Source organism: Gracilinanus agilis, chromosome 4, assembly GCF_016433145.1.
Source record: "Gracilinanus agilis isolate LMUSP501 chromosome 4, AgileGrace, whole genome shotgun sequence".
Lineage (NCBI taxonomy): Eukaryota > Metazoa > Chordata > Mammalia > Didelphimorphia > Didelphidae > Gracilinanus > Gracilinanus agilis.
Window position 1 is genome coordinate 247907109 of NC_058133.1, and position 20231 is coordinate 247927339.

At 35.3% G+C, this 20231-nt stretch overlaps 1 protein-coding gene across 1 annotated transcript in view; it reads right to left on the reverse strand.

Annotated features, from left to right (window-relative positions):
* STX8 (syntaxin 8) overlaps positions 1–20231 on the reverse strand; it is a 352021-nt gene that overhangs the window by 258460 nt on the left and 73330 nt on the right. Inside the window, exon 6 of the mRNA XM_044675211.1 lies at positions 9989–10081. Within this exon, the coding sequence (XP_044531146.1) occupies positions 9989–10081 (93 nt within the window). The remainder of the gene's footprint in view (positions 1–9988; positions 10082–20231) is intronic.

Consider the following 20231-nt stretch of genomic DNA (forward strand, 5'->3'; position numbering starts at 1 on the left):
CTCATCACAAGGTCTACTTCTAATCTAACAAGTCACTTCTCTATCTAGATACCCATTTCAAGTCTTAAAATCTTAAAGATAATTCAAACTCATTCAAATCTCTGCCCTATTCTGCAACCTATGCTGGACTAATGTGAAATTATATAGTTGAAGTTTGTTCAACACTGGTATTTGCCTCTGTTAAGGATCCTTAGTCTTTTTCCAAAAACTTAGTGCTTTTATATTTTACCAATTCTTGTGTGAAGAAAATTGCTAAAAGTAAAGTCACACTAAAATGATAATGCCAAAAAAAAAGAGGATGGAGAATGAAATCAAACTTCATAACAGCTTTATGTCACAAAAATAAATTTTGCCTAAATTTTAGTAGCAAAAAACTAATTCAATATTAAAAATTCCTAAATATGGATAAATGTAGGCAGAATTTGTATTTTATATATATTACTCTTTATCAAAACTTAAAAGCACATGTATTTTAGACCCCAAACTGAAGTGTAAAATGGAGAATTTGAAGCAAGGATCAAGGAAAGAAATAAATGTTTTGATCTTTAGCAAAAAGCCCTAAGGAATGGGGCAGCTGGGTAGCTCAGTGGATTGAGAGCCAAGCCTAGAGACGGGAGGTCCTAGGTTCAAATCCAGCCTCAGACACTTCCCAGCTGTGTGACCCTGGGCAAGTCACTTGACCCCCATTGCCTACCCTTACCACTCTTCCACTTATAAGTCAATACACAGAAGTTAAGGGTTTAAAATTAAAAAAAAAAAAAAAGTTAAAAAAAAAAGCCCTAAGGAAGAAAAGTAAACTATGCTAATTCAAAGTAGATAACAGTATAAGAATATTTCAGTATAAGCTTTTAATAATTTTAAGAATTTGTCAAATTAAAAGTGAGATTTTCTTTTTTCATTAAGGGAGGTATGTTGTGAGGTATCTTTCTCTGAAGATTTTTTAAAGCAAATTACAGATTCTCTTTCAGAGAAGCTTTAAGTAGAATCCTTCCAGGAGACAGGGAATGAAATGACCTCATAAAATCTTTCCCAGGGCTAGAATTCTATAAGATTAAACAACTCTTTCTTTGTTCATGACTGAAACAGAACAGAGAAATCATTACACTAACTCCTGTAGCCTACCACAACCTGCTGAATAAACTTTTTTTTAAAGGAGAATCTGATTCTAATCTAATAAGGCCTTTTGGGAAACAATTTTCTTAACACATATTGAAATTATGCCTATAGAACACTTAAGCTATTCTATGTACAATAACTGAAACTATAGAGATATCACTCACAATTATCTAAAATATCATGGGATACTTGAAAAACAACACCACATCAAAATTCATTCCATCCCCAACTTGGGATTTTTTTTTTATCAGATCCCACTAAACTTTTGTTAAATATTATCCACAAAGTGAAATCTCAGATCTCTAGATTTAAGATTTAAAAGTCTAAATTCTTTGGCAAGTTTTAAAATATATTTAGGAGATCAGGAAAGAAACAGAGTGAGCTGTTATAAATAGTTCTTAAACTGAATGTTGATATTCCTTTAAATATCTTAATTTCCCAGTTTCTTAATCTACTCAATTCCTTTCAGCTACTTCAAGACCCCACCTCAAATACACACAAGAATGGTCAGACCACTCCCCTTGCAATCAACCAAATGCATTCTACTTCTTTGTTCATGAACTCTGAAATTGCTTTTATCTAATTACAATATTTTATCTTTTATCTTTCTCTATATCCTGTACTAATTCTAAATTTATTCTTCATCTTCACTGTAACCAGAAACCTTCCACAAGTTCTTTTCCCCAGCTATTTCTCACATTCTTATCTCTACCCTCTGTTACCTCTTGTCTTATTACTAATCATGGTTTGCCAAATTCCAACCTGGTGGGAATACCATCTGTTTCTTTCACTCCATTTTATGAGCTGCTAAGCATAACAAAAGAAACACATGTGCTGATTTCATCTACTACAAATTTATTTTATATAATATCAATTGGGCTCTCACTACAGCAAGGCAATCCTTTCATATGTCTCTAATCTTCCTCTTTCTATCTATCTAACTAACTAGTTATTGTCATATTCAAACTCTGGGAGTTGTGAGTCTCACTTTGATTGACAGGTGAAGACAGTTGGAGACATCAGAATGTTCCCAGATGCTGTGAGGACAAGAGGAAAGGCAGTTTGCCAGAGGATATAAATACCCTGACAGCCATCTGACAAGGGGGTCTTTTGGTTTTGGACTCCTTGGCCTGGAACCCTTGGCCTTGGACATTGACCTGATCTTGGAGCATTGACCTGTGGATCTGACCCTGGGTCCTCTGATTCTCTCTGAATTCCCCCTAGATATTTAGACATCTGAACCATCATTAGATATTTAGGTATCTGGGCCTGGGTGGGAACCGGGAAGAGGGAAGGAGATGAAGTAGAGAGAGGTAAGGGAGGTATTTTCTGACAGCTGTAGGACTGATATAACAACTGGCAATAAGAAGCTGAGAGGGATCATTGATATCTGTATCAACCAAGCAGATTGCTTTCTTTGGTTTGGCCATGGCCAAGCTGAGCCAGAGGAGGTGAAGAACAGGAGCTCCAGCATTACTAAAACAGCCTACGGCCCTGAGGGATTAATGATCATAGCCATTAATGACAGGGTCTCCTATCCCCAATCTGTTCCTAATTATTCCTTTCCCTTATTAACATCTATAGATAAAGTTTATTAAGTACCTTCCTGAAGTGGTTATTACATCACAACCCTTGGGGAGAGAGCAACACAGTCAGATGAAAACATTATCCAAGGCTAATAGAGCCCAATATTAATAATCAATCCAACCCCAGGTGGGACCTGAAAGGGTTACCCATCCACCTGACCTTTAGGGATCCTGCCTGGGTGCTATTATCAAGAAGGGAAGTTATTATAACATCCAGCTGAGTGACAGGACTCGGGTGTCCCTGCACCAGCTATCAAGGGAATCCAAAGCACAGCTTCCCTGATTAATATACCCTATAATAACTAGAATGGTAGCTAACGATACCTTGTTTATAACACTATCTACACATGTGCTTTCTCTTCTATTAGAATCTAAGCTCCTGGAAAACAAGTATAGTTTTCACTTTTTTCTTTGTGTCCCCAGTACTTAAGAGTAAAAGTAAGATATTCTTTTTTCATTAAGGGAGGTATGTTATGAGGGTTCTTCCTCTGAAGATTTATTAAAGAAAATTATATACAACTCTCTTTCAGAGAAGGCTTAAGTAGAGTCCTTCCAGGAGACAGGGGATGGAATGACCCTGCATAGGCCTGGCAAACATTAAGTAATTAATAAATGATTGTTGATCAGTTTAATGATTGAATACTTATAGAACTGATCTTTTGTCCATATTAATATATGGAGACACATATATAAAAATATATATACACATACCTATATAAAATGTGGGGAGAAATTGTGGATGGGAGATTGGAAGAGTAGGAAAAATTACTTGATTTTTTCACATCAAAATCCTTGACTTATCTGGTACCTAAGATATGAGAGGATCTGTATCACTTCTGACATTAATGGAGCCATGAAATCATTCAGGTGAGTACTCCCTCTAGTCTATGAAAGCCTTGTCTATGTCTTTACAGAAGCCAATGAGCTGGGTACCTTTCTCTAGAATTCTTGACATCGAGGATCAAGGGAATGAATATGAGCTATCTTATCATTTACTCTCAATACATTACTGCTTTATGATCTTTCTGGTAATGCATATCTCTGAAAATGTTATTTATGCCACTATGTCTAAATAATTCTTTGTTGATAATATGCTGTATCATATTCATGCCTACCATGATTGTTATTTGGGTGCCTCTCATTTTAATTCTCCAGGAACTATGATATTTATTATTCCAAGACTCCAAGCTATAAAGTCTCACCAAAAAATGTTAATATTAAAAATAAAAAGACTGAAAACTCTTAAGATGTTTTTTTAAGAATCACAAATTAAAGCTATTTTCTTTTTTTTTATGGGTCTTTACTTGGGAAAAAATATTAGGTATTATTAAAAGCATTAAGCAATTTCCCTAAAACAATATGGCACACTTTCCTCTCATTAAATTTCAGATCCAATTTACTCATTTATTGTCCATCCACCATATCTAAGATATATGGGCTGATGGACCCGCTCTATAGGGTGTCCATCTAACTGACTGTCATGGAGCCTAAACAATAAAGATGACAGAAAAAATATCAGTAACTATTAACCTATTACTACTTTCTCATCCAAAAAAATGTTATGAGAATGAGAAACATCAAAGATATTGTGACATAAGTATGAGAAAAAAACTGACAGACTTTCCCAAATTATATTCTACTGCAAACCACATCTTTACACTTTACCACTAAGGTATAAGTGTGGAAGAATTTTCTTGTGTTTTGGTGAGTTAGTGGTTAGTGGAAGGAAGAGACATGAAGAAAACCCAAGAAGGAAAATGTCACCAAGTAGGAAGAAATCCCATATTCTATGCTAAGGAACAAATGTAGGATAATTGTTCAAAGGATAATGCAAATTATTAGGGTTATTTATCTGCAGATATTTGAATTTTCCAAGTTGTAACCAAACACTAAGTCACCAAGTCACTAAAAGTCTTAAATTGAGAACTCAGAACTCAGTATATCAACAATAGAATTCTATGCTATACAAAATATTTTTTTCCTTTTAGATAACAGGACATTTGCATTTAAACTGATGAAGGTTTGCTAAAACAACTCAACAAAATCTTAACCTTCTGTTGCTTTTTTCATCATTCTAATGGTAAACCAAGAACAATCTATATCATTTTCTATTAATTAATCTTTACAGGTGATGCCCATTTTTTGTCACTTGTTATTGATAGAAAAGAATTATCAGTTGCTCACCAAATGTCACAATGGGAATCTGTTGGAAACAAGGTATTTCTGTTTTCAAGTACAATAATCAGTCCATAATGCATATCAATATAGTGTCGTATCACATGTTCAGCATGCTTTTGGGTAAAATAGCCAACCTGACTTTAATCAAATAGGCAACAGACTTGCAGGGCTAGTTGGCTAATTTCTAACCTTCTTATAGCTAATTGGTTTCTATAAAAGTAGCTGATTCTGACATATTTCCAAGGAGCAAATAGACATAAAATGGAACTGTCATTCCACTGAAGCCAATCTGGGTGACCACTATATGGAAATATAAAATGGTTTTTGGAAAAAAAAAACAAACATTCCTTGCCTGTGTATGTACTTGTGTGATATGAGTTTCAGGGGAAAAAATGGAGATGTATGTTTGGTCTGCCTTTGACCAATCATAACATAGGGCTTTGTTCTATAACTCTAATGTTTTATCATACAACATTTATTATGGTAATCTAAGTTTATTACAAATCCCTCTGCTAGACTATAAAATCCACAAAAAAGAAACTATATCTTCTTCTTTCTATCCCTCCCAGCACCTAGCACTTTTTCTGTATATACTAAATATTTAATAAGCATTTGTTACATGAATTAATTGATGTTTGCTGAATAAATGGCTTGATTCTTATACAATAAGCCATTATGGTTAAGTGTATAATTCTGTGTACACATTCATGTGAACATCTCTATATGTTATTGTAATATTGAGTATATATGCTATTGAGTATAATTACAAATGTATGCAAATTCTAATAGAGGTTCATAACTGGGGGAAATGGAATAGAAGAACTGTGGTCTAGAGGGAAGGGAGAATGTATGATGTTCAAATTTGGGATTGTAATCAATTTTTCCCTGGAAAGGATGTCACTGTTCCTTTATGAAAAGATATTTATTCAACTCCTAAGTATTATCTTAATTTAAAAATATTACATTAGAGATTAACTGGACTTACCAAGTTTGAATGTTTCATCAGTTAGATGACTTTCTATCTAAATTAGAGAGCCGATTACATGGCAAATTTCTCTTAGCTTTGTTTCTCACAAAAAAATAGGTAGATTTCCTATAAATTGTGTCTTTTATGTTATTCTTCAAGAAGTAGATAATTAAGCACTGATTGAATTAATAGGAACACCATTAATTTTTTTTCATATGTAATGAACCTGGTTCCCTGACTGGGAACTCTGTAGATGATTATTGTACAGCCCCAGAGATCTTACAGATGGAGGTGGGAACCAATAAGAGATTTGATGAAACCTCCTATCCGGATACCAAGATAGGTTTGCTTGGTAGCAGTTTCACTGATCTTTGTTGTTGCTGGAAACTGTATAGAATCTGCTGATATGAATGGCCAGTTAAATGCTTTCCCTAGTTCCCACCTAACTAATGAGGAAATGATTGTTTCCCCAGTTAGTAATTTAATTGGTTAATAACTTCAAGGATGATGATCCTTGATTTCAATCTCTGTTTTAAAATGGATTTGAAGATCACTTATTGTAAAATTATCTTCACTAATGACCAGGTGGATCTCAAACTGACAGTTTGTTGGAACTCTTAGAATAATCAGGTCAGTGATGACTTTCTTGATATAGTTATTTAATGGTAATGGATAAGGTAAAGGAAAGGATTTGGGAAGTTGTGAAGGAAAGAGGAATTAAAGGAAAACCCTAATCTTTTACCTAACTATGTAGCTAATTGTAAAGCTGGTATCTTGAAGCCTGTTTGGCGAATTGCCCAGCTAGGCCAAAGGCCTAGCCCTCAAAGCTTGAAGGTTTCTTCAGTCCACTAAGAGATAGTTTTATAGTTGATAGTCTCTGCTTGACTTTATGATGGTATTTGGTGTTGATTAATAGATGATGGCAATAATGACGTTAGATGCTGGTAAACACAGAATTCCCTAACAGCAACTTAGGCAATTAATCCTGGTTATGAGACAATTCTGAGATGACCCTTCTCATCCCACCAATCTCCCTAGATTGAGAGAATGATGCATTGATATCTCCTGCTTTTATAGTCCAATCTCAACTGACTTTGGTCTCACATCAACTCAAAATGCCCTCACTGTATTCTGTGACCAGCAGCACTCATGCTTGGTCAACATGCTTTCCTGAAAAAGTCTTTACATATATCATCATGAAAGTGAATGAATTCTCCTCATAGTACTTAAACCATTAAAGAAAAATAAACTGTGGAAGACAGAAGATTCCCTGCTTTGTTTTAAAAATCTATATTATATGGCCCACATGAACAAACTGCTGAAAGAAAAAATGGAAAAAATTCATCCATCCTCAATAAGAAAAAGCAAAAAAAAAAAACCCTCTACAAAAAGGCAATCTATTCACGATCCCATGGGTAGAGAGCCCATCTATTTTCAGAACTTTCACTACTTCAAATCTTTCTTCTCAATAGACCACCATCTGCCTATTTCACATCTCAAACTCAAAATGTACAAAAATGAATTTATTATTACCTCAAAAGTAAGAAATATTCAACTTCCCTATTTACATTAATGATTACTATTCTAGCCTAGCTTTTATCTCCTATATCCTAACCTAACAACATCCATCATTTTTACCTCTAAAAGGTTTCCTTATCCTTCTTTGTATGAATCGTTATATAACCAGTAATTCTGCATGTATGCTTTTGTATGTGTCTGATAAATGTTATATACTACATATACATTTGAATACATATATTATACATAATACATTCAAATACATTTCAAATATTATACATAATACATTCAAATAATACATTACAATAGTCCATGTCCTTATTACCAAGATTATTAAAAGTCTCTTCGCAGAATCTCTTGACTCCAGGTTTCCTCTCTCTTAATCCATCCCATTATGTCATTCTCTGTTCAAAACCTTCAATGACTTCCATATTTCTCACAAAATCAATAGTGAATAGAGTACTAGACTTGTAGTCAGAAAGAAATGAATTTGAATTCTGAAATGATACTAATGTTGTGACTCCACACAAATCATAACCTCTTGAAGTCTCTGTTTTCTCATCTGTAAAATGAAGGAACTTGTTGATCTTTATAGTCCCTTGTAGCTCTAAATCTATAATCCTATAATCTAATTTTCAAAACTTTTTATAATCTGTTACACCCTACTTAATTTCATACTATCCAACCAACTCATAAATTCATCAAGTTCATTCAGATCTCTCTTGATGTCTTTACTTTTTAAAAAAATCTTGTTTTTCCCTTACTTCAAATGTATATTCTTCTATTTATCCAGAATCCTTCAAAACCCTACTCATGTTCCACCACTTCTTTCCCTAAAGACTTCATGTCTTCTTTTTTTTTTTTTTTTTTTTTTTTTTTTAACCCTTGTACTTCAGTCTCATAGGTGGAAGATTGGTAAGGGTGGGCAATGGGGGTCAAGTGACCTGCCCAGGGTCACACAGCTGGGAAGTGGCTGAGGCCGGGTTTGAACCTAGGACCTCCTGTCTCTAGGCCTGACTCTCACTCCACTGAGCTACCCAGCTGCCCCCCAAGACTTCATGTCTTCTTGATGTTACTATGAACAAATATCTCTAAACTTATACAATATTTAGTCTATTTCACATGATTTAAAACTTATACTGTTTCAATTGTTTACTATTATTTCATGTATCACACTCACAAAAAACTTGTGAAATAAGAGTTATTCCCCTCCCTACATTCACAAGAATATGGAGATGATAGAGCAAATCTATAGGAACTCCTCCTTGCTACTTGAAAAAAAAAAAAAGTCAGCTCTATCAATTCTAGTCTTCATCAGCAACATATCATTAATTCATGAATCATTCACGTCCTTTTTTACTCATTGTTGGGAGCCACTAAGAGAGATACAGTCCTTAGAAAGTTTTTATCTGGACCCCATCAAGATCAACATAATTTGGCAAAGCCCTATGCTTGGTTTTTCTGCCCTGCAAGTCAGGACAGACAGGATGGCTTATCTGATATAAAAATCTGGACCCCTCTTTGTGTCTCCTTTTATGATCAATATCTTTTCTTATTGGAAAGCATTATAATCTAATTTTATAGGATAGTCTCAAGTTTTATAGGAAATCTCTAAGTACCATATAGTAAACTAGCAGTTAAGGAGTTAACAATTTTTCCCCCAAGTCAAAAAAAAGGCAAAAATTAGCAGAAGCTGCTCTGTATCTTTTTTCCTGTTCCAAACATCCCAAGGATAAGGCATGGCAGGCCAGACAAATTCCACCCTCACTTAGGTACTTTTCAATGACTAAATATACCCCACAATCTTAAAGTCTCTTTCTTTAAGATAGCTTTTGAAGTATGGAAGCTTTTTAACTAAAATAATATTTAGATAAAGTGAGACTCTTTTTTCGACCTTGGACATTGTCTCATCCAGGCATAATCTTCATGAAATTTTTTTGTAAGCCATATGTCAATCATGATGTAACTCTGTAACCTTGGGTGTCTGTACAGCTGCAAACTCAATTGTGCTTTTTAAGAACCTGCTCTTGAAAGGTGTATATAATAAATCCCAAGCTCAATGCCTGTCAGAGCAGTCCTGAGCTAACCATTAGCCTGACTGTTCTCAATCATTCTATTTCGTCCTTATTCATCCAACGCCATCCAAAAGCCATTCAAATCCCTATTAATATAGAGCTGGACCTCTATAACTCATCAAACTCAGTCAACATCTGATTGCTTGTTCAGATGTCAAGAATTCAGAATGTTCAACCAGTTCTCATAATCTGGAAACTATATTTCAATAGAGTCAAAAATGCATTAGCAAGTTTTTAAAGTAGCAATATATTTGGGGACACATTTTTATCTCCCCAAAACCCATTGATAAAAATTACTGATAAAAATTTCACTGTTTTCTTGTTCACCAAAATATCACATATAACATCAGCTTATAGTTTCATCTAAGAAATAAATTTTAAGCAGCTAAATGAAATCAAGTTTCAGATCTCAATTTTTACTATTTTTTCTTTACATAAGCCATGTATGGTTACATTTAATTATATCAATCTATCAGTTACACTATTTAGCTTTTAAATAGTGATTCCTTCATACTAGATATCAATGATATATAATGGCACAATCTTACCATTTTGTTCATCAAGTTCATTCCCAATCTCTTGTCCCATTTGTTTCTGCCGACTTATAATTGAGGAAAGAGCATCAAGACCAGCATCTTGTTCTACAAGAAACAGATGGAAAAATCATTAAATGTACAGCTGACATAACATACAAAATGAACCTTCCATATGTAAAACAATAGGAATATATATAGCACTAATATCTTTTCAGCATGAGGTATGTACATATTAGATCTCATCCAAGAGAGTTTTATTACTGAAATACCAAAAAGATATGCACAGAAATATAAAGTGGTTTCTCTTATAACACAGGCCTACTATCTGAAATCCAAAGGCAGAATTATACTTCTGTTCTAGCGTACTAAATGGATGAGTACTACCCTCTTGCAGCTACTTCCCTTGGACAAGGAAGGTAGGAGAAAAAAAGAAAGAAAAAGCAGTGGGCATAGTCTCTGAAGAAATAAGGAATTTGATATCATTGTCTAGAGTAACTATTAACCATCTCCTCCAAAATGCATATCTCTATCCAGGCAATTATCAGAGAACAAAAATCATCATTTTATTTGTTACAATTATACTAACAACCTGTTTTAATTCACCAATAACACTATTTTTAAAGGACCATTTGCATATCAATTTTAAAAATTAGTTTGGGGGATATAAATCAGCATGTCTGAAACAGAACTCCTCATCTTTAACCCCAAATCCAAACGTCTTTCTAATTCCTGCAATCTATTTATTTTTCCTAGCTGTTTAAAATATTATTTTGAAAGTCTGAATGAAATGGTACTGAGTATAAATAAATTAATTTGAGTAGCACTACTATTTTAATTTTTTTTAATTTGGTTTAACCAGCCAATAAATTGTTCTAGTTATCTTCTAGTTATAGAGATGTCTTTATTTCTACAAAGCATTTTGTAATTATATTCACAGATTTCCAGTATGTGTCTAAGTAGGTAGACTTTCAAATATTTTATACATTCTGTAATTACTTTAAATATAACTTCTCTTTCTTTTCCTGCTGTGTTTTTTGGCAATATTCAAAAACGTATATTTTATTTTACGTGTAACTAATTTGTATTATTTACGTGTAACTAATTTATATTATTTATATGTAACTAACATTCTACAACTCTACTCAAATTATTGTTTTGATTAGTTTTGAATTGCCTCTTGAGTGTTTTCTAAGTAAATAATCATATCAAATGAAAAAGGTAATCATATTGTTTCTTTTTTGCTTATTCTTAATTCTCTTAATTTCTTTTTCTTGCCTGATTGCTATGCTAGCACTTCTAAAACTATGTTTAATAGTGGTGGTAATGGACACTCTTGCTTTACCCCGACCTTGTTAGGAAAGCTTCTACTTCTATCTTCATTACATATAATGTTAGTTCTTGGCTTTAGACAGATACTTCTTACCATATAAAGGAAAGATCTATTTATTCCTATATTATATAGTATTGTGATAGCAGTTATAATGATAGGAGTTTCTGTCTGAAGAGACTAGAAATAGTTTGAAATCATACAATAGTTAGGAATATATACATTCTCATTCTTAGTTCTTGACTAGCTATGACACTAGACAATTCACCTAACCTTTATGACCTTCAGTTTCCTCATCTGTAAAATAATATCATATTCCTGATGAAGATGGTTCGAATCAAAATGAGGATGTATGTAAAGTACTTTGCAAACCTTTAAGAATCACATTTCTATTCTTTTTATTATTATTTATAACTGCCTGGTAAAAAAAAAGAATATATATGGGGGAGAGAGAGACCCACAGATGTGGATAATGGTAGATCCACTCAGGGATCCCCCTGAATGACCAGCCAGGTATTCTAACCTCCAGTTAATGAGAATGAATCTGAATCACTTTCTCTCACTAGGCCAGTTGTGCAAACGCCTTGGAGACAATAGTTATAAAATAGTATCTCTTTTTTATTTTAAGAGGGAATACAAACTGAGGATCAGAACAAGGTGCCCCTAACTCTAAGGGATCTAGCTAATTACCCACAATCCACTATGTCCCTCTCAAAAGGGAGCCTTCTGTTTCTTCCAGCTAACTTAACTCTCTGTTTCTATCTAGGTATCCCCAAAACTGATTAAGCTAACTATCTATGACCCTCAGTAATTGATTTGATTTATTCCCCAAAAGCTGTCTCAAAAAACTGTTATGAATGAACTCCAATGGTTAAGTTCACTCCAGGGAGTCTGACTCCTGAGGTAAAACTTCAAAGCTGATCTGACAGGATTTTTTTGGTAAAACCTTCTGAAAAGCACAGCAGCTATGGTCATATCATTTTCTATATCTTTCCCAGTTAAATAGAGTACCTCCAAAGATGAATTACGAGTATACTCTTTCTCCACAGTCAGATGAGCTCTGATAAGCCCGTCTTTCCTCCACCATTTCTGGGCAGGAAGCCCTAAACCTCCCATAGGAAGTCAAGTCACTCTAGCAGTTGTCACTTCCAAACTGTTCCTCCTCTGCTTTCTGCCTGCTAAAATCCTTTCCCTTGAGTTCCTACTATGTGCCTTAAAAACAACCTTCCACTTCTCTTAAATCTTACCCTATCTCTATCCTTTTCTCAGTACACTGGCTGAATGTTAAATTTTTTATGTACTAATAACCAATTACTCCAATTTGTTCTACTATATTGTACTGTCTGCATCTTGTGTGATGATATTTGTTTCAAAATATTGGCACAAAGAGTTTTAAGTTCTTCACAAGAGTTTACTAAAATGAAAAAGTTAAATACAATTGAATACTGGGGTTTATTTTATTGCCCAGGATCTGTTTTAATATAAGACTAAGCTATTTACTATTTTTCACTATTTTTTTTAACCCTTACCTTCCATCTTAGAATAAATACTATGTATTGGTTCCAAGGCAGAAGTGTGGTAAGGGCTAGGCAATGGAGGTTAAGTGACTTGTCTAGGGCCACATAGCTAGGAAGTGTCTGAAACCAGATTTGAACCTAGGACCTCCAGATGAGAGCCTGGCTCTCAATCCACTGAGCCACACAACTGCCCCTGATATTTTTCACAATTCACAAAAATATCTTATTTACTAAATATATTCTGTATAATACAAATAAAGCCATCACTAAAGAAAAAACTGCACAACAAATTCTTCCCTAGAGAACTTAACATAGCACAAAACAGACAGAAACAATCCTGTGATAGGGGCAATATACTGACCCCTCCCTCCTTGCAAATTCAGCTAATTTCTCCATAAATGGTCCTGAGACTATTCATGAGAGTAGCCACAAAAAACTCCAGATGGACCCTGATGCTTGGCTGATGAAAAACAACAGACAATTTGGGCAAGAGAGCTGAAGAAATTCAAGGTGTTCTCAGTGTATATCCTTCTTAAATATCATTCTCTTACTACAACTAAGAAAATTTCTTTTTGTTAACTGCTGAATGACCTATGAGTGCCAAGAGAGAAAGGGGCATTGAAAAGGGCAGCTGTATCAGGTCTGTAATGAGTCTTTCGCTGTGAATGGGCAAAGGGGTGAAAGAAGCCAGACTCATCAGTTCCGGGAAATTCAATTGGAGATGCAATTATTGATATCAATTCTAGACTCAGGTATCGGGTAAAAGGGGCTCCCTTCCCTATGTGGGAAGAAAAGACTCAAGCAGATGATATTAATGAGGGATGAAGGAAACAGTGGCTTCCTCAGATTATCATCAAATCCCTCACAGATATTTGTTTATGTTACCAACACAGCAATTCCTGTTGTGTAAATAGAATTAGCTGGAGCCCATTAATAGTAAAAAATCCACTCAACCTAGGCGTGCTAATGATGTCACCCTAACCTCCCTTAGTAGGGAGGGGAGACAAGTTACCCACACGTGACAATAAGTAACAAATCAAGAATAAGGGACTGCCCTTTGGGCAGTCCAAATCAATGTAGAAACTGCCATTTGTCCATTTGAATTAGAGGTGGACCACAGGAAGTGATGAAAGACACTATCTCTTTAAGTAAATTAGTGAACTTCCTGTGGGGGCAGTTGCCGTCTTGAACTGGGAGCAGAAGCATCTCCTGAGACGACAGAATACTTACACTCTCTGTATTGTCCCGTGGGTAAGTTAGGCTGACTTCCTTGGCCTAGCTGGGCCAATTCTAAACTCTGCCTATCTGGCTGCTGGGCCTTGTGGCTTACAGCTTCATTTATTTAGCCTTTTAACCTTCTCTCTCCGTCCAGGCCTTTGGCCTGGACTAGCCTCTCCCTTTCTCTTTATTCCTACTTTTTACCTACCAGATTGTAAATAAACTCCTCAACCTGATGCTGACTTGGGTCTGATTTAATTACGGAATCAACCTGAATTGTTGATTCCTGGCGGCCACATATTTTAATATATATATCTATAATACCTAAATTTTTCTTTCTTACACTGTTCAGTTTTGGGGAACTCTCTAGCTAGGTCATTGCTATCTGAGAAGCAGAAGGTGAAAGAACACTCATTTCTTCTTCAGGATCTACATTATCATGTCTATCAAGAGCCAAACCTATACCATATTCTGGATTTGTGCAGTCCTGGAGGAATTGAGAGTTGTCATTATTCATCACACCAAAAACCAGGACAAGGACAGGAGCAGGTAAAAAGAAACTTTAGCCTATAATTCTTTGGGCGAGATGTTTCTCTCAGATCCCTCCTGCTGCTGAAGCTCTTCAGGCTAAGAATACAGATTATTCTCCCCAACCCACCAAAACTACAAAAGAGAGTCAGGAATTTCTAAGGAATTATGAAGGATTTTGTGTTTAATCAGACCAGTGATTTCACTATTTTAGAATCTCCTGGTAAAGAATTTTTACCAATAGTAATCAAGCACCTGTTCTGCAACTCATAATATTATAATATTGACTGGGAAGGGACCTTTTCAAGAAATGACATCAAAAGTATACCTAAGTATGTGCTCAGAAACATTACTTAACAAAAATTATGTTTCTCCCAGGATTTATTGCCCCTTATAGCAAGTCTGTCCTCTCACAACTTCTAGAGGAAAAATGTAGGGGTACACAGACTATAAACTTATCAGAGCCAAGCTTGTTATCAACTTCTCTTTTGATCTTCCCAATTACTATATAAAAGGATCACCATCCTCTTGATCAACCACGTTCACCATACTGGTTTCCTTCTCAAGTACTCATTCTTGGCTACCCCAAATATTAGTTGACAAATCTTCTTAATTCTATCTTCACATCTCTCTGCTAACACACAGACACTACCCTAATGAATGATTAACTATTGAGGAAACTGCTAGTTACTAATATAACTGAAGTGCAAGCAAGGAAGTTAAGTTGTTAGAGGGATCAGGTATAAATTTACAAAGGTGGGAGGGAGGGGTCAAATTTACACTTGGGAAAAATAAGTTTACTAGAATCCTGTTAAGAGAGAAAAATGAAAGATCCTAGCTGAGTCCATATTTCCTGACAAATATTTCATCAAAGATTTTAAAGACCACCAGATGAAGTAATAATAAATATAACCAAAGGAAGTGACCAGTAAGATCTTTCATCTAATATAGGGCTGAGCAAGAAGGGAGACAGAATTCCAGTATGCTTTAAGTAGGGACAGTAAAGCTAACCACCAATAGATGAAGTCTGGCCTGCCATTATCTCAGCACAGAATACATCCCAGAAGGTCAACTCAAAGAGACTGAGAAGGTTTGACCAGGACACTATGTAGACCTGAGGCTGGCTAGAGTTCTGAAGTAAGTCGGTTCCAGTATCCTATCAGAACTAGAGCAGAAAACATATATATTTCATGGTAGGGGACTGTCTCATGAAATTGAGAGGTACAAAGGTCAGGTAGATAGTTTTAAGGGACCTTTAAGGAGGTCTGGAATTAGCATAACCTCTGTGTAAGGATGTCAGGGCTTTTAGGACTATAATGAAAATCAACACTCAGTAATACTTGAAAGGAGACAAATGTCTGTCCTACACAAACATCCACAATGAACTATAAGAAACTACAGAAAAAGCCAAGGATCACAGCACGGGATGAGATCTAGAATTAGCTGCTCTATCCAGAACTGTGGCAGAGCATCAGAATCAACATCTAGATTACAGTAGGGCCAAGACTAAGCACGGAATAGCCACCCTATTAAAGAACATACAAAAAGTCCCAATATAAAAATAGAGACTGGAGAAATAAGTAAATAGAAGAAATTTTCAAATATAATTTAAAAATCCACTGAATTAAGAAAAACCAGAGAAAATGAACTCAGTAGAGGAGGACAATTCTATAAAAACTGTATGCAGAAACTAAGAAGAAGAAAAAAAAGAAAGGCTTGGCCATAAGAGCTCCAAGAGTGAATAGAAGACTTAGTAAGAAGAGATTTTTAAAAATAAAATTAGAGCTTGTAAGGGGAAAAATGGAAGTAAAATAGTTTAAAACAAAAGAAAAAGCAAGCGGGCATCTGAAAAATAGAACATAAAAAAATGGAGTGACTATAAAATATTAAAACAAAGTCACAAAACTGAAAAATTAAGACAAAAATATAAGGTATCTCCTATTTAAAACAAATGACCTGGAAAACAAGTCAAAGAGAGAGTAAAATAATCACTGAATTTCCTGAAAGCTGTGACCAAATTAAAAACAAACAAACAAACAAAAAAAAACCTGAACCACATTTAATGAAATCATAAAAGAAAACTGTCCAGATCTATATGAACCAGAACACAAAGTTGAAAATGAAAGAATTTACTAGTCACCTTCTAAAAACAAACAAAAGAAAAATTAAAAACAACTAGAATGTCAGAATTGAAACCAGGCAAAAAGAAAATATACTTCCAGTAGCCAGACGGAGTTCCTATATTAAAGGACACAGCTTCACACAAAACAATATTCCAAAAGGCGAAAGAAAAAAGTTTATAACAAAAATAAGTAATCCTGAAAAACTAAGTATAATGCTAGAAAGACAAAAATGAATTTTTAATAGAATGAAGAACTTTCAAAGGTTCTTTATAGAAAGAAAAGAAAAATACAGAAATATAAATACAAATAGTTTTAAAAAGGGACTACATGATAAACTAATTACCCTCTTACAAAGGAAAGACAAGTAATTTACTGTCGTCTAACAAAAATATTAACAACAAAGAAGTTAGGGACTTGAATAGAATTTTAGAAGTTATTTATAATAGATCTCATGATCACTAATAATAACCACTAGTAATAACTAACATTTTAAAAGAGGCACTATGTTAAGTACTTTAACATTATTATCTTATTTGATCTTCAAAACAACCCCAGGAGATAGATGTTATAATTTCTATTTAACAAATAAGGAAACTAAGGCAAACAAAGGTTAAGTGATTTGCCCAGAGTCAGTCTTAAGCATCTCAGCAGAATTTGAATTCAGATCTTCCTCCCAGTGCTCTATTTTCTCTGTCCCTTAGCTGATTTTTTGATTCCCGCTAAATGGAAATAAAAAGTCATCCATATTTTTATAATTTCTCAGATATATATAGAACAAATTACAAAAATTATTCATTTCTTAAGGCATAAAAAGTTCATAGCAAATGTGAAAGAAAAATGTTAAACATAGGCTTAAGTAACTAAAACAGAAAAAAAAAATCTTAAATAATAAAGGGCACTTGGAAAAAGGATAAAAACAAATGGATTTTTAAAAAATCTGTTTCTTGCAAACATCAGATTATGGAATATTGTTTTCTTATCAAATCTGTCACTGTTTTCTGTTTTATTGGATTGTTTGGATCCATTCATATTTAAAGTTATAAGAGTTTGGTTTAGTTTTTCCTCCAGTTATCTCTAATATTGGAATTTTCCCCTCAAATTAGGGCACTTTTCCACTCTTCCTATGTAAACACAGTGTTATATCTCATCTGTTATTTCAGTTTGATAATCTATTGTAAGGTAATCCTATTCCTATCATCCTCGAGATGCCATTCCCTTCATTTCATAATCTCTTTCCCTAGTTGTAGAGTTTTGCTTATACTTTCCTTTTTTCCCTTTTCTTTTTAGCTAATTATTAAATTCCTACCTCTCTTTTTTCCAGCTATACAATCAAATAGAATCCTTCTTCTTCTCCTATTTTTCAACCTGCTTTTTTTGGTTATTTTTAAATTTTCATTTTTGTGCCCTTTTCTTAAAAGGACTTCATTCCATTATTCTTTTCATTATTTATTTAGCCTTTTTATTTATTCTGGGATTTTATTCTTTTCTTCATGGCCCTATATTTTAGTCTCAGTATTTCTCATGAAATTAAAGATTCTAAGATAACCTGAGATTTTTTCTTCTAAACATTTTCTTTGTTATTATTTTATTATTTTATCTCCCTCCAGTCATTTTTTTCTGTTGTGCCTCATGAGAAATATCCATTCCTACACATGATAAAGAAGGCATTTACCCATGGTAGGAATCTTCCTGTCTCCCTGATTATGCAGTTCATTACTGACATTTGTCCTCCCTGTTATGGATAAAAAGGGGGTACATTAAAGTTAGGGGGTACTCTCCTTCCCTTGCTGAATGAAAGAGGGGTAAAAGGTGATTGAGGTAATAGAAGAGGAATGAAAGGGATGACTAAGTTTAGGGAGGAATGGACAGAGCGGTATTTGGATGTAAGGGTACAGGTGAGGTATTCAGGAGAGGCAGCTAACACAGACTAGACACTCAGGCCAGAGACAGAGGACACTGGGGGAAATAGGCTGAACCCTTCCAGGCAGGAAAGGTACTTTTTCAGACACAAGGAATAGGGTCAGACAGAAGTGATTTGAATCTGATTTGAGGGTTTTCTTGTCAGTTTCTCAAGTCCTCAAAGGAGGAATCACAAGGCTCCTCCTTGTCAGTGAAACTGAAGGGATTCAGGAGGAAGCGTTGGGCAACTACTTCCTCCCAAGATGGATGCCTCCAATCTCCCTCAGGAAATAAAGAGAATAATTCCTTCCCCTTCTCCCTTGCCTAATTTCTTCAACACAATTATTCTCCAGAGGGTTTGATTAGGTAACCAAGGGTTTATTAATGTTTCAGGGTTGGTCTGGAAGGAGAGAGGGGTTTGTGGTTCCTGACAGCCACTAGGGAGAAAACTAAGATCGGGGAGAGTCACAGGAATGGGTTAGAATGAGAGAGAACCTGCTCTATCAGGCTGGGAAGATTTGGCTGCTTTTAAGGTAGAGGGTATACTAAAGGGATAGTTTGAATTCAAGGATGTCCTACTTGCCTATTGGGGAAAACTAAACCCACAAAGTCTTTTCCCTAAAAACCAAAAGCCACCCTGCCTCCCAGAGCCCCGGGAAAACAGGCAGGGAAACAGGGAAATAATATGGAGGTCAGGGAGAGGTCCAGAGAAATTAGCTAGTTACAAATTATTCAAAGACAAGGTATAGGCCAAAGCAAACTGAAAGCCAAAATAGAGCTCTGGTTGATCCTCTCTGTTCAAGCCTCAGGGACCAACTGAACGTTCTCTCAGAATTCTAAGGCTTAACTGCCAGAAGTTTTCAGTTGGCCCCCTGCAAGAGCAAAACCTCTTGCATCTTTTGCATTACATCCCCTTGGTGATTTTTCTTCCCATTTGCTTTGAAATCTCTTCTTTGAGTCTATGCCTTCCTCTTCTTGTGGGTTTCAGTTGTTCCCAGAGGCTCTGATTCCCCTTCTACTCAGGCAAGATGTTCCTCTAAGCACAAAATCCTTGCATTTCATACCCTTTGAAATGCCCCTATCTTTAAAATATCTGTCTATTCCCACAGGAACATTCATCAGTGGTACTAACTCCTTCCACTAAAACAATGTTTTCCCCTTTCAAAACCTCTCTTTGCCTCCTTACTCTTTCTTATAGGTTCTCTTCTTCCAAAGATACTACGGGAGTTAAATTTTCTCTTCACTGTTAGCTTAGATCTTGTTCCGAATAATTTCAGGGGCGGGGGGTGGAGATCATCAGAACCACCCCCAGCTAGATGTTGGGATCTTTCCCTTGGGCTCAGTGGAAAACCACACACACACCCCAATTCCCTCTGTTCCTCAGTTGCTGGCCAAGCTCTATTGCAGCAATGAGCACTACCATTCTCCTAGCAGCTGAGCAGCCTTAGCAAATATAATCTGTTTAGATCCAAAGGGAGGGAAGGAGAAAGAGGATGGCAGGAGCAGACTTAAGGTACAGAACTAAGTTCTGTTACAAGCAGGTGGGTCAACTTGCCAGGACCATGGTGGGTAGGAAAAGGAGGGAAGTGGTATTTCAAGAATGCATCAGAGTGGGGCAGCTGGGTAGCTCAGTGGATTGAGAG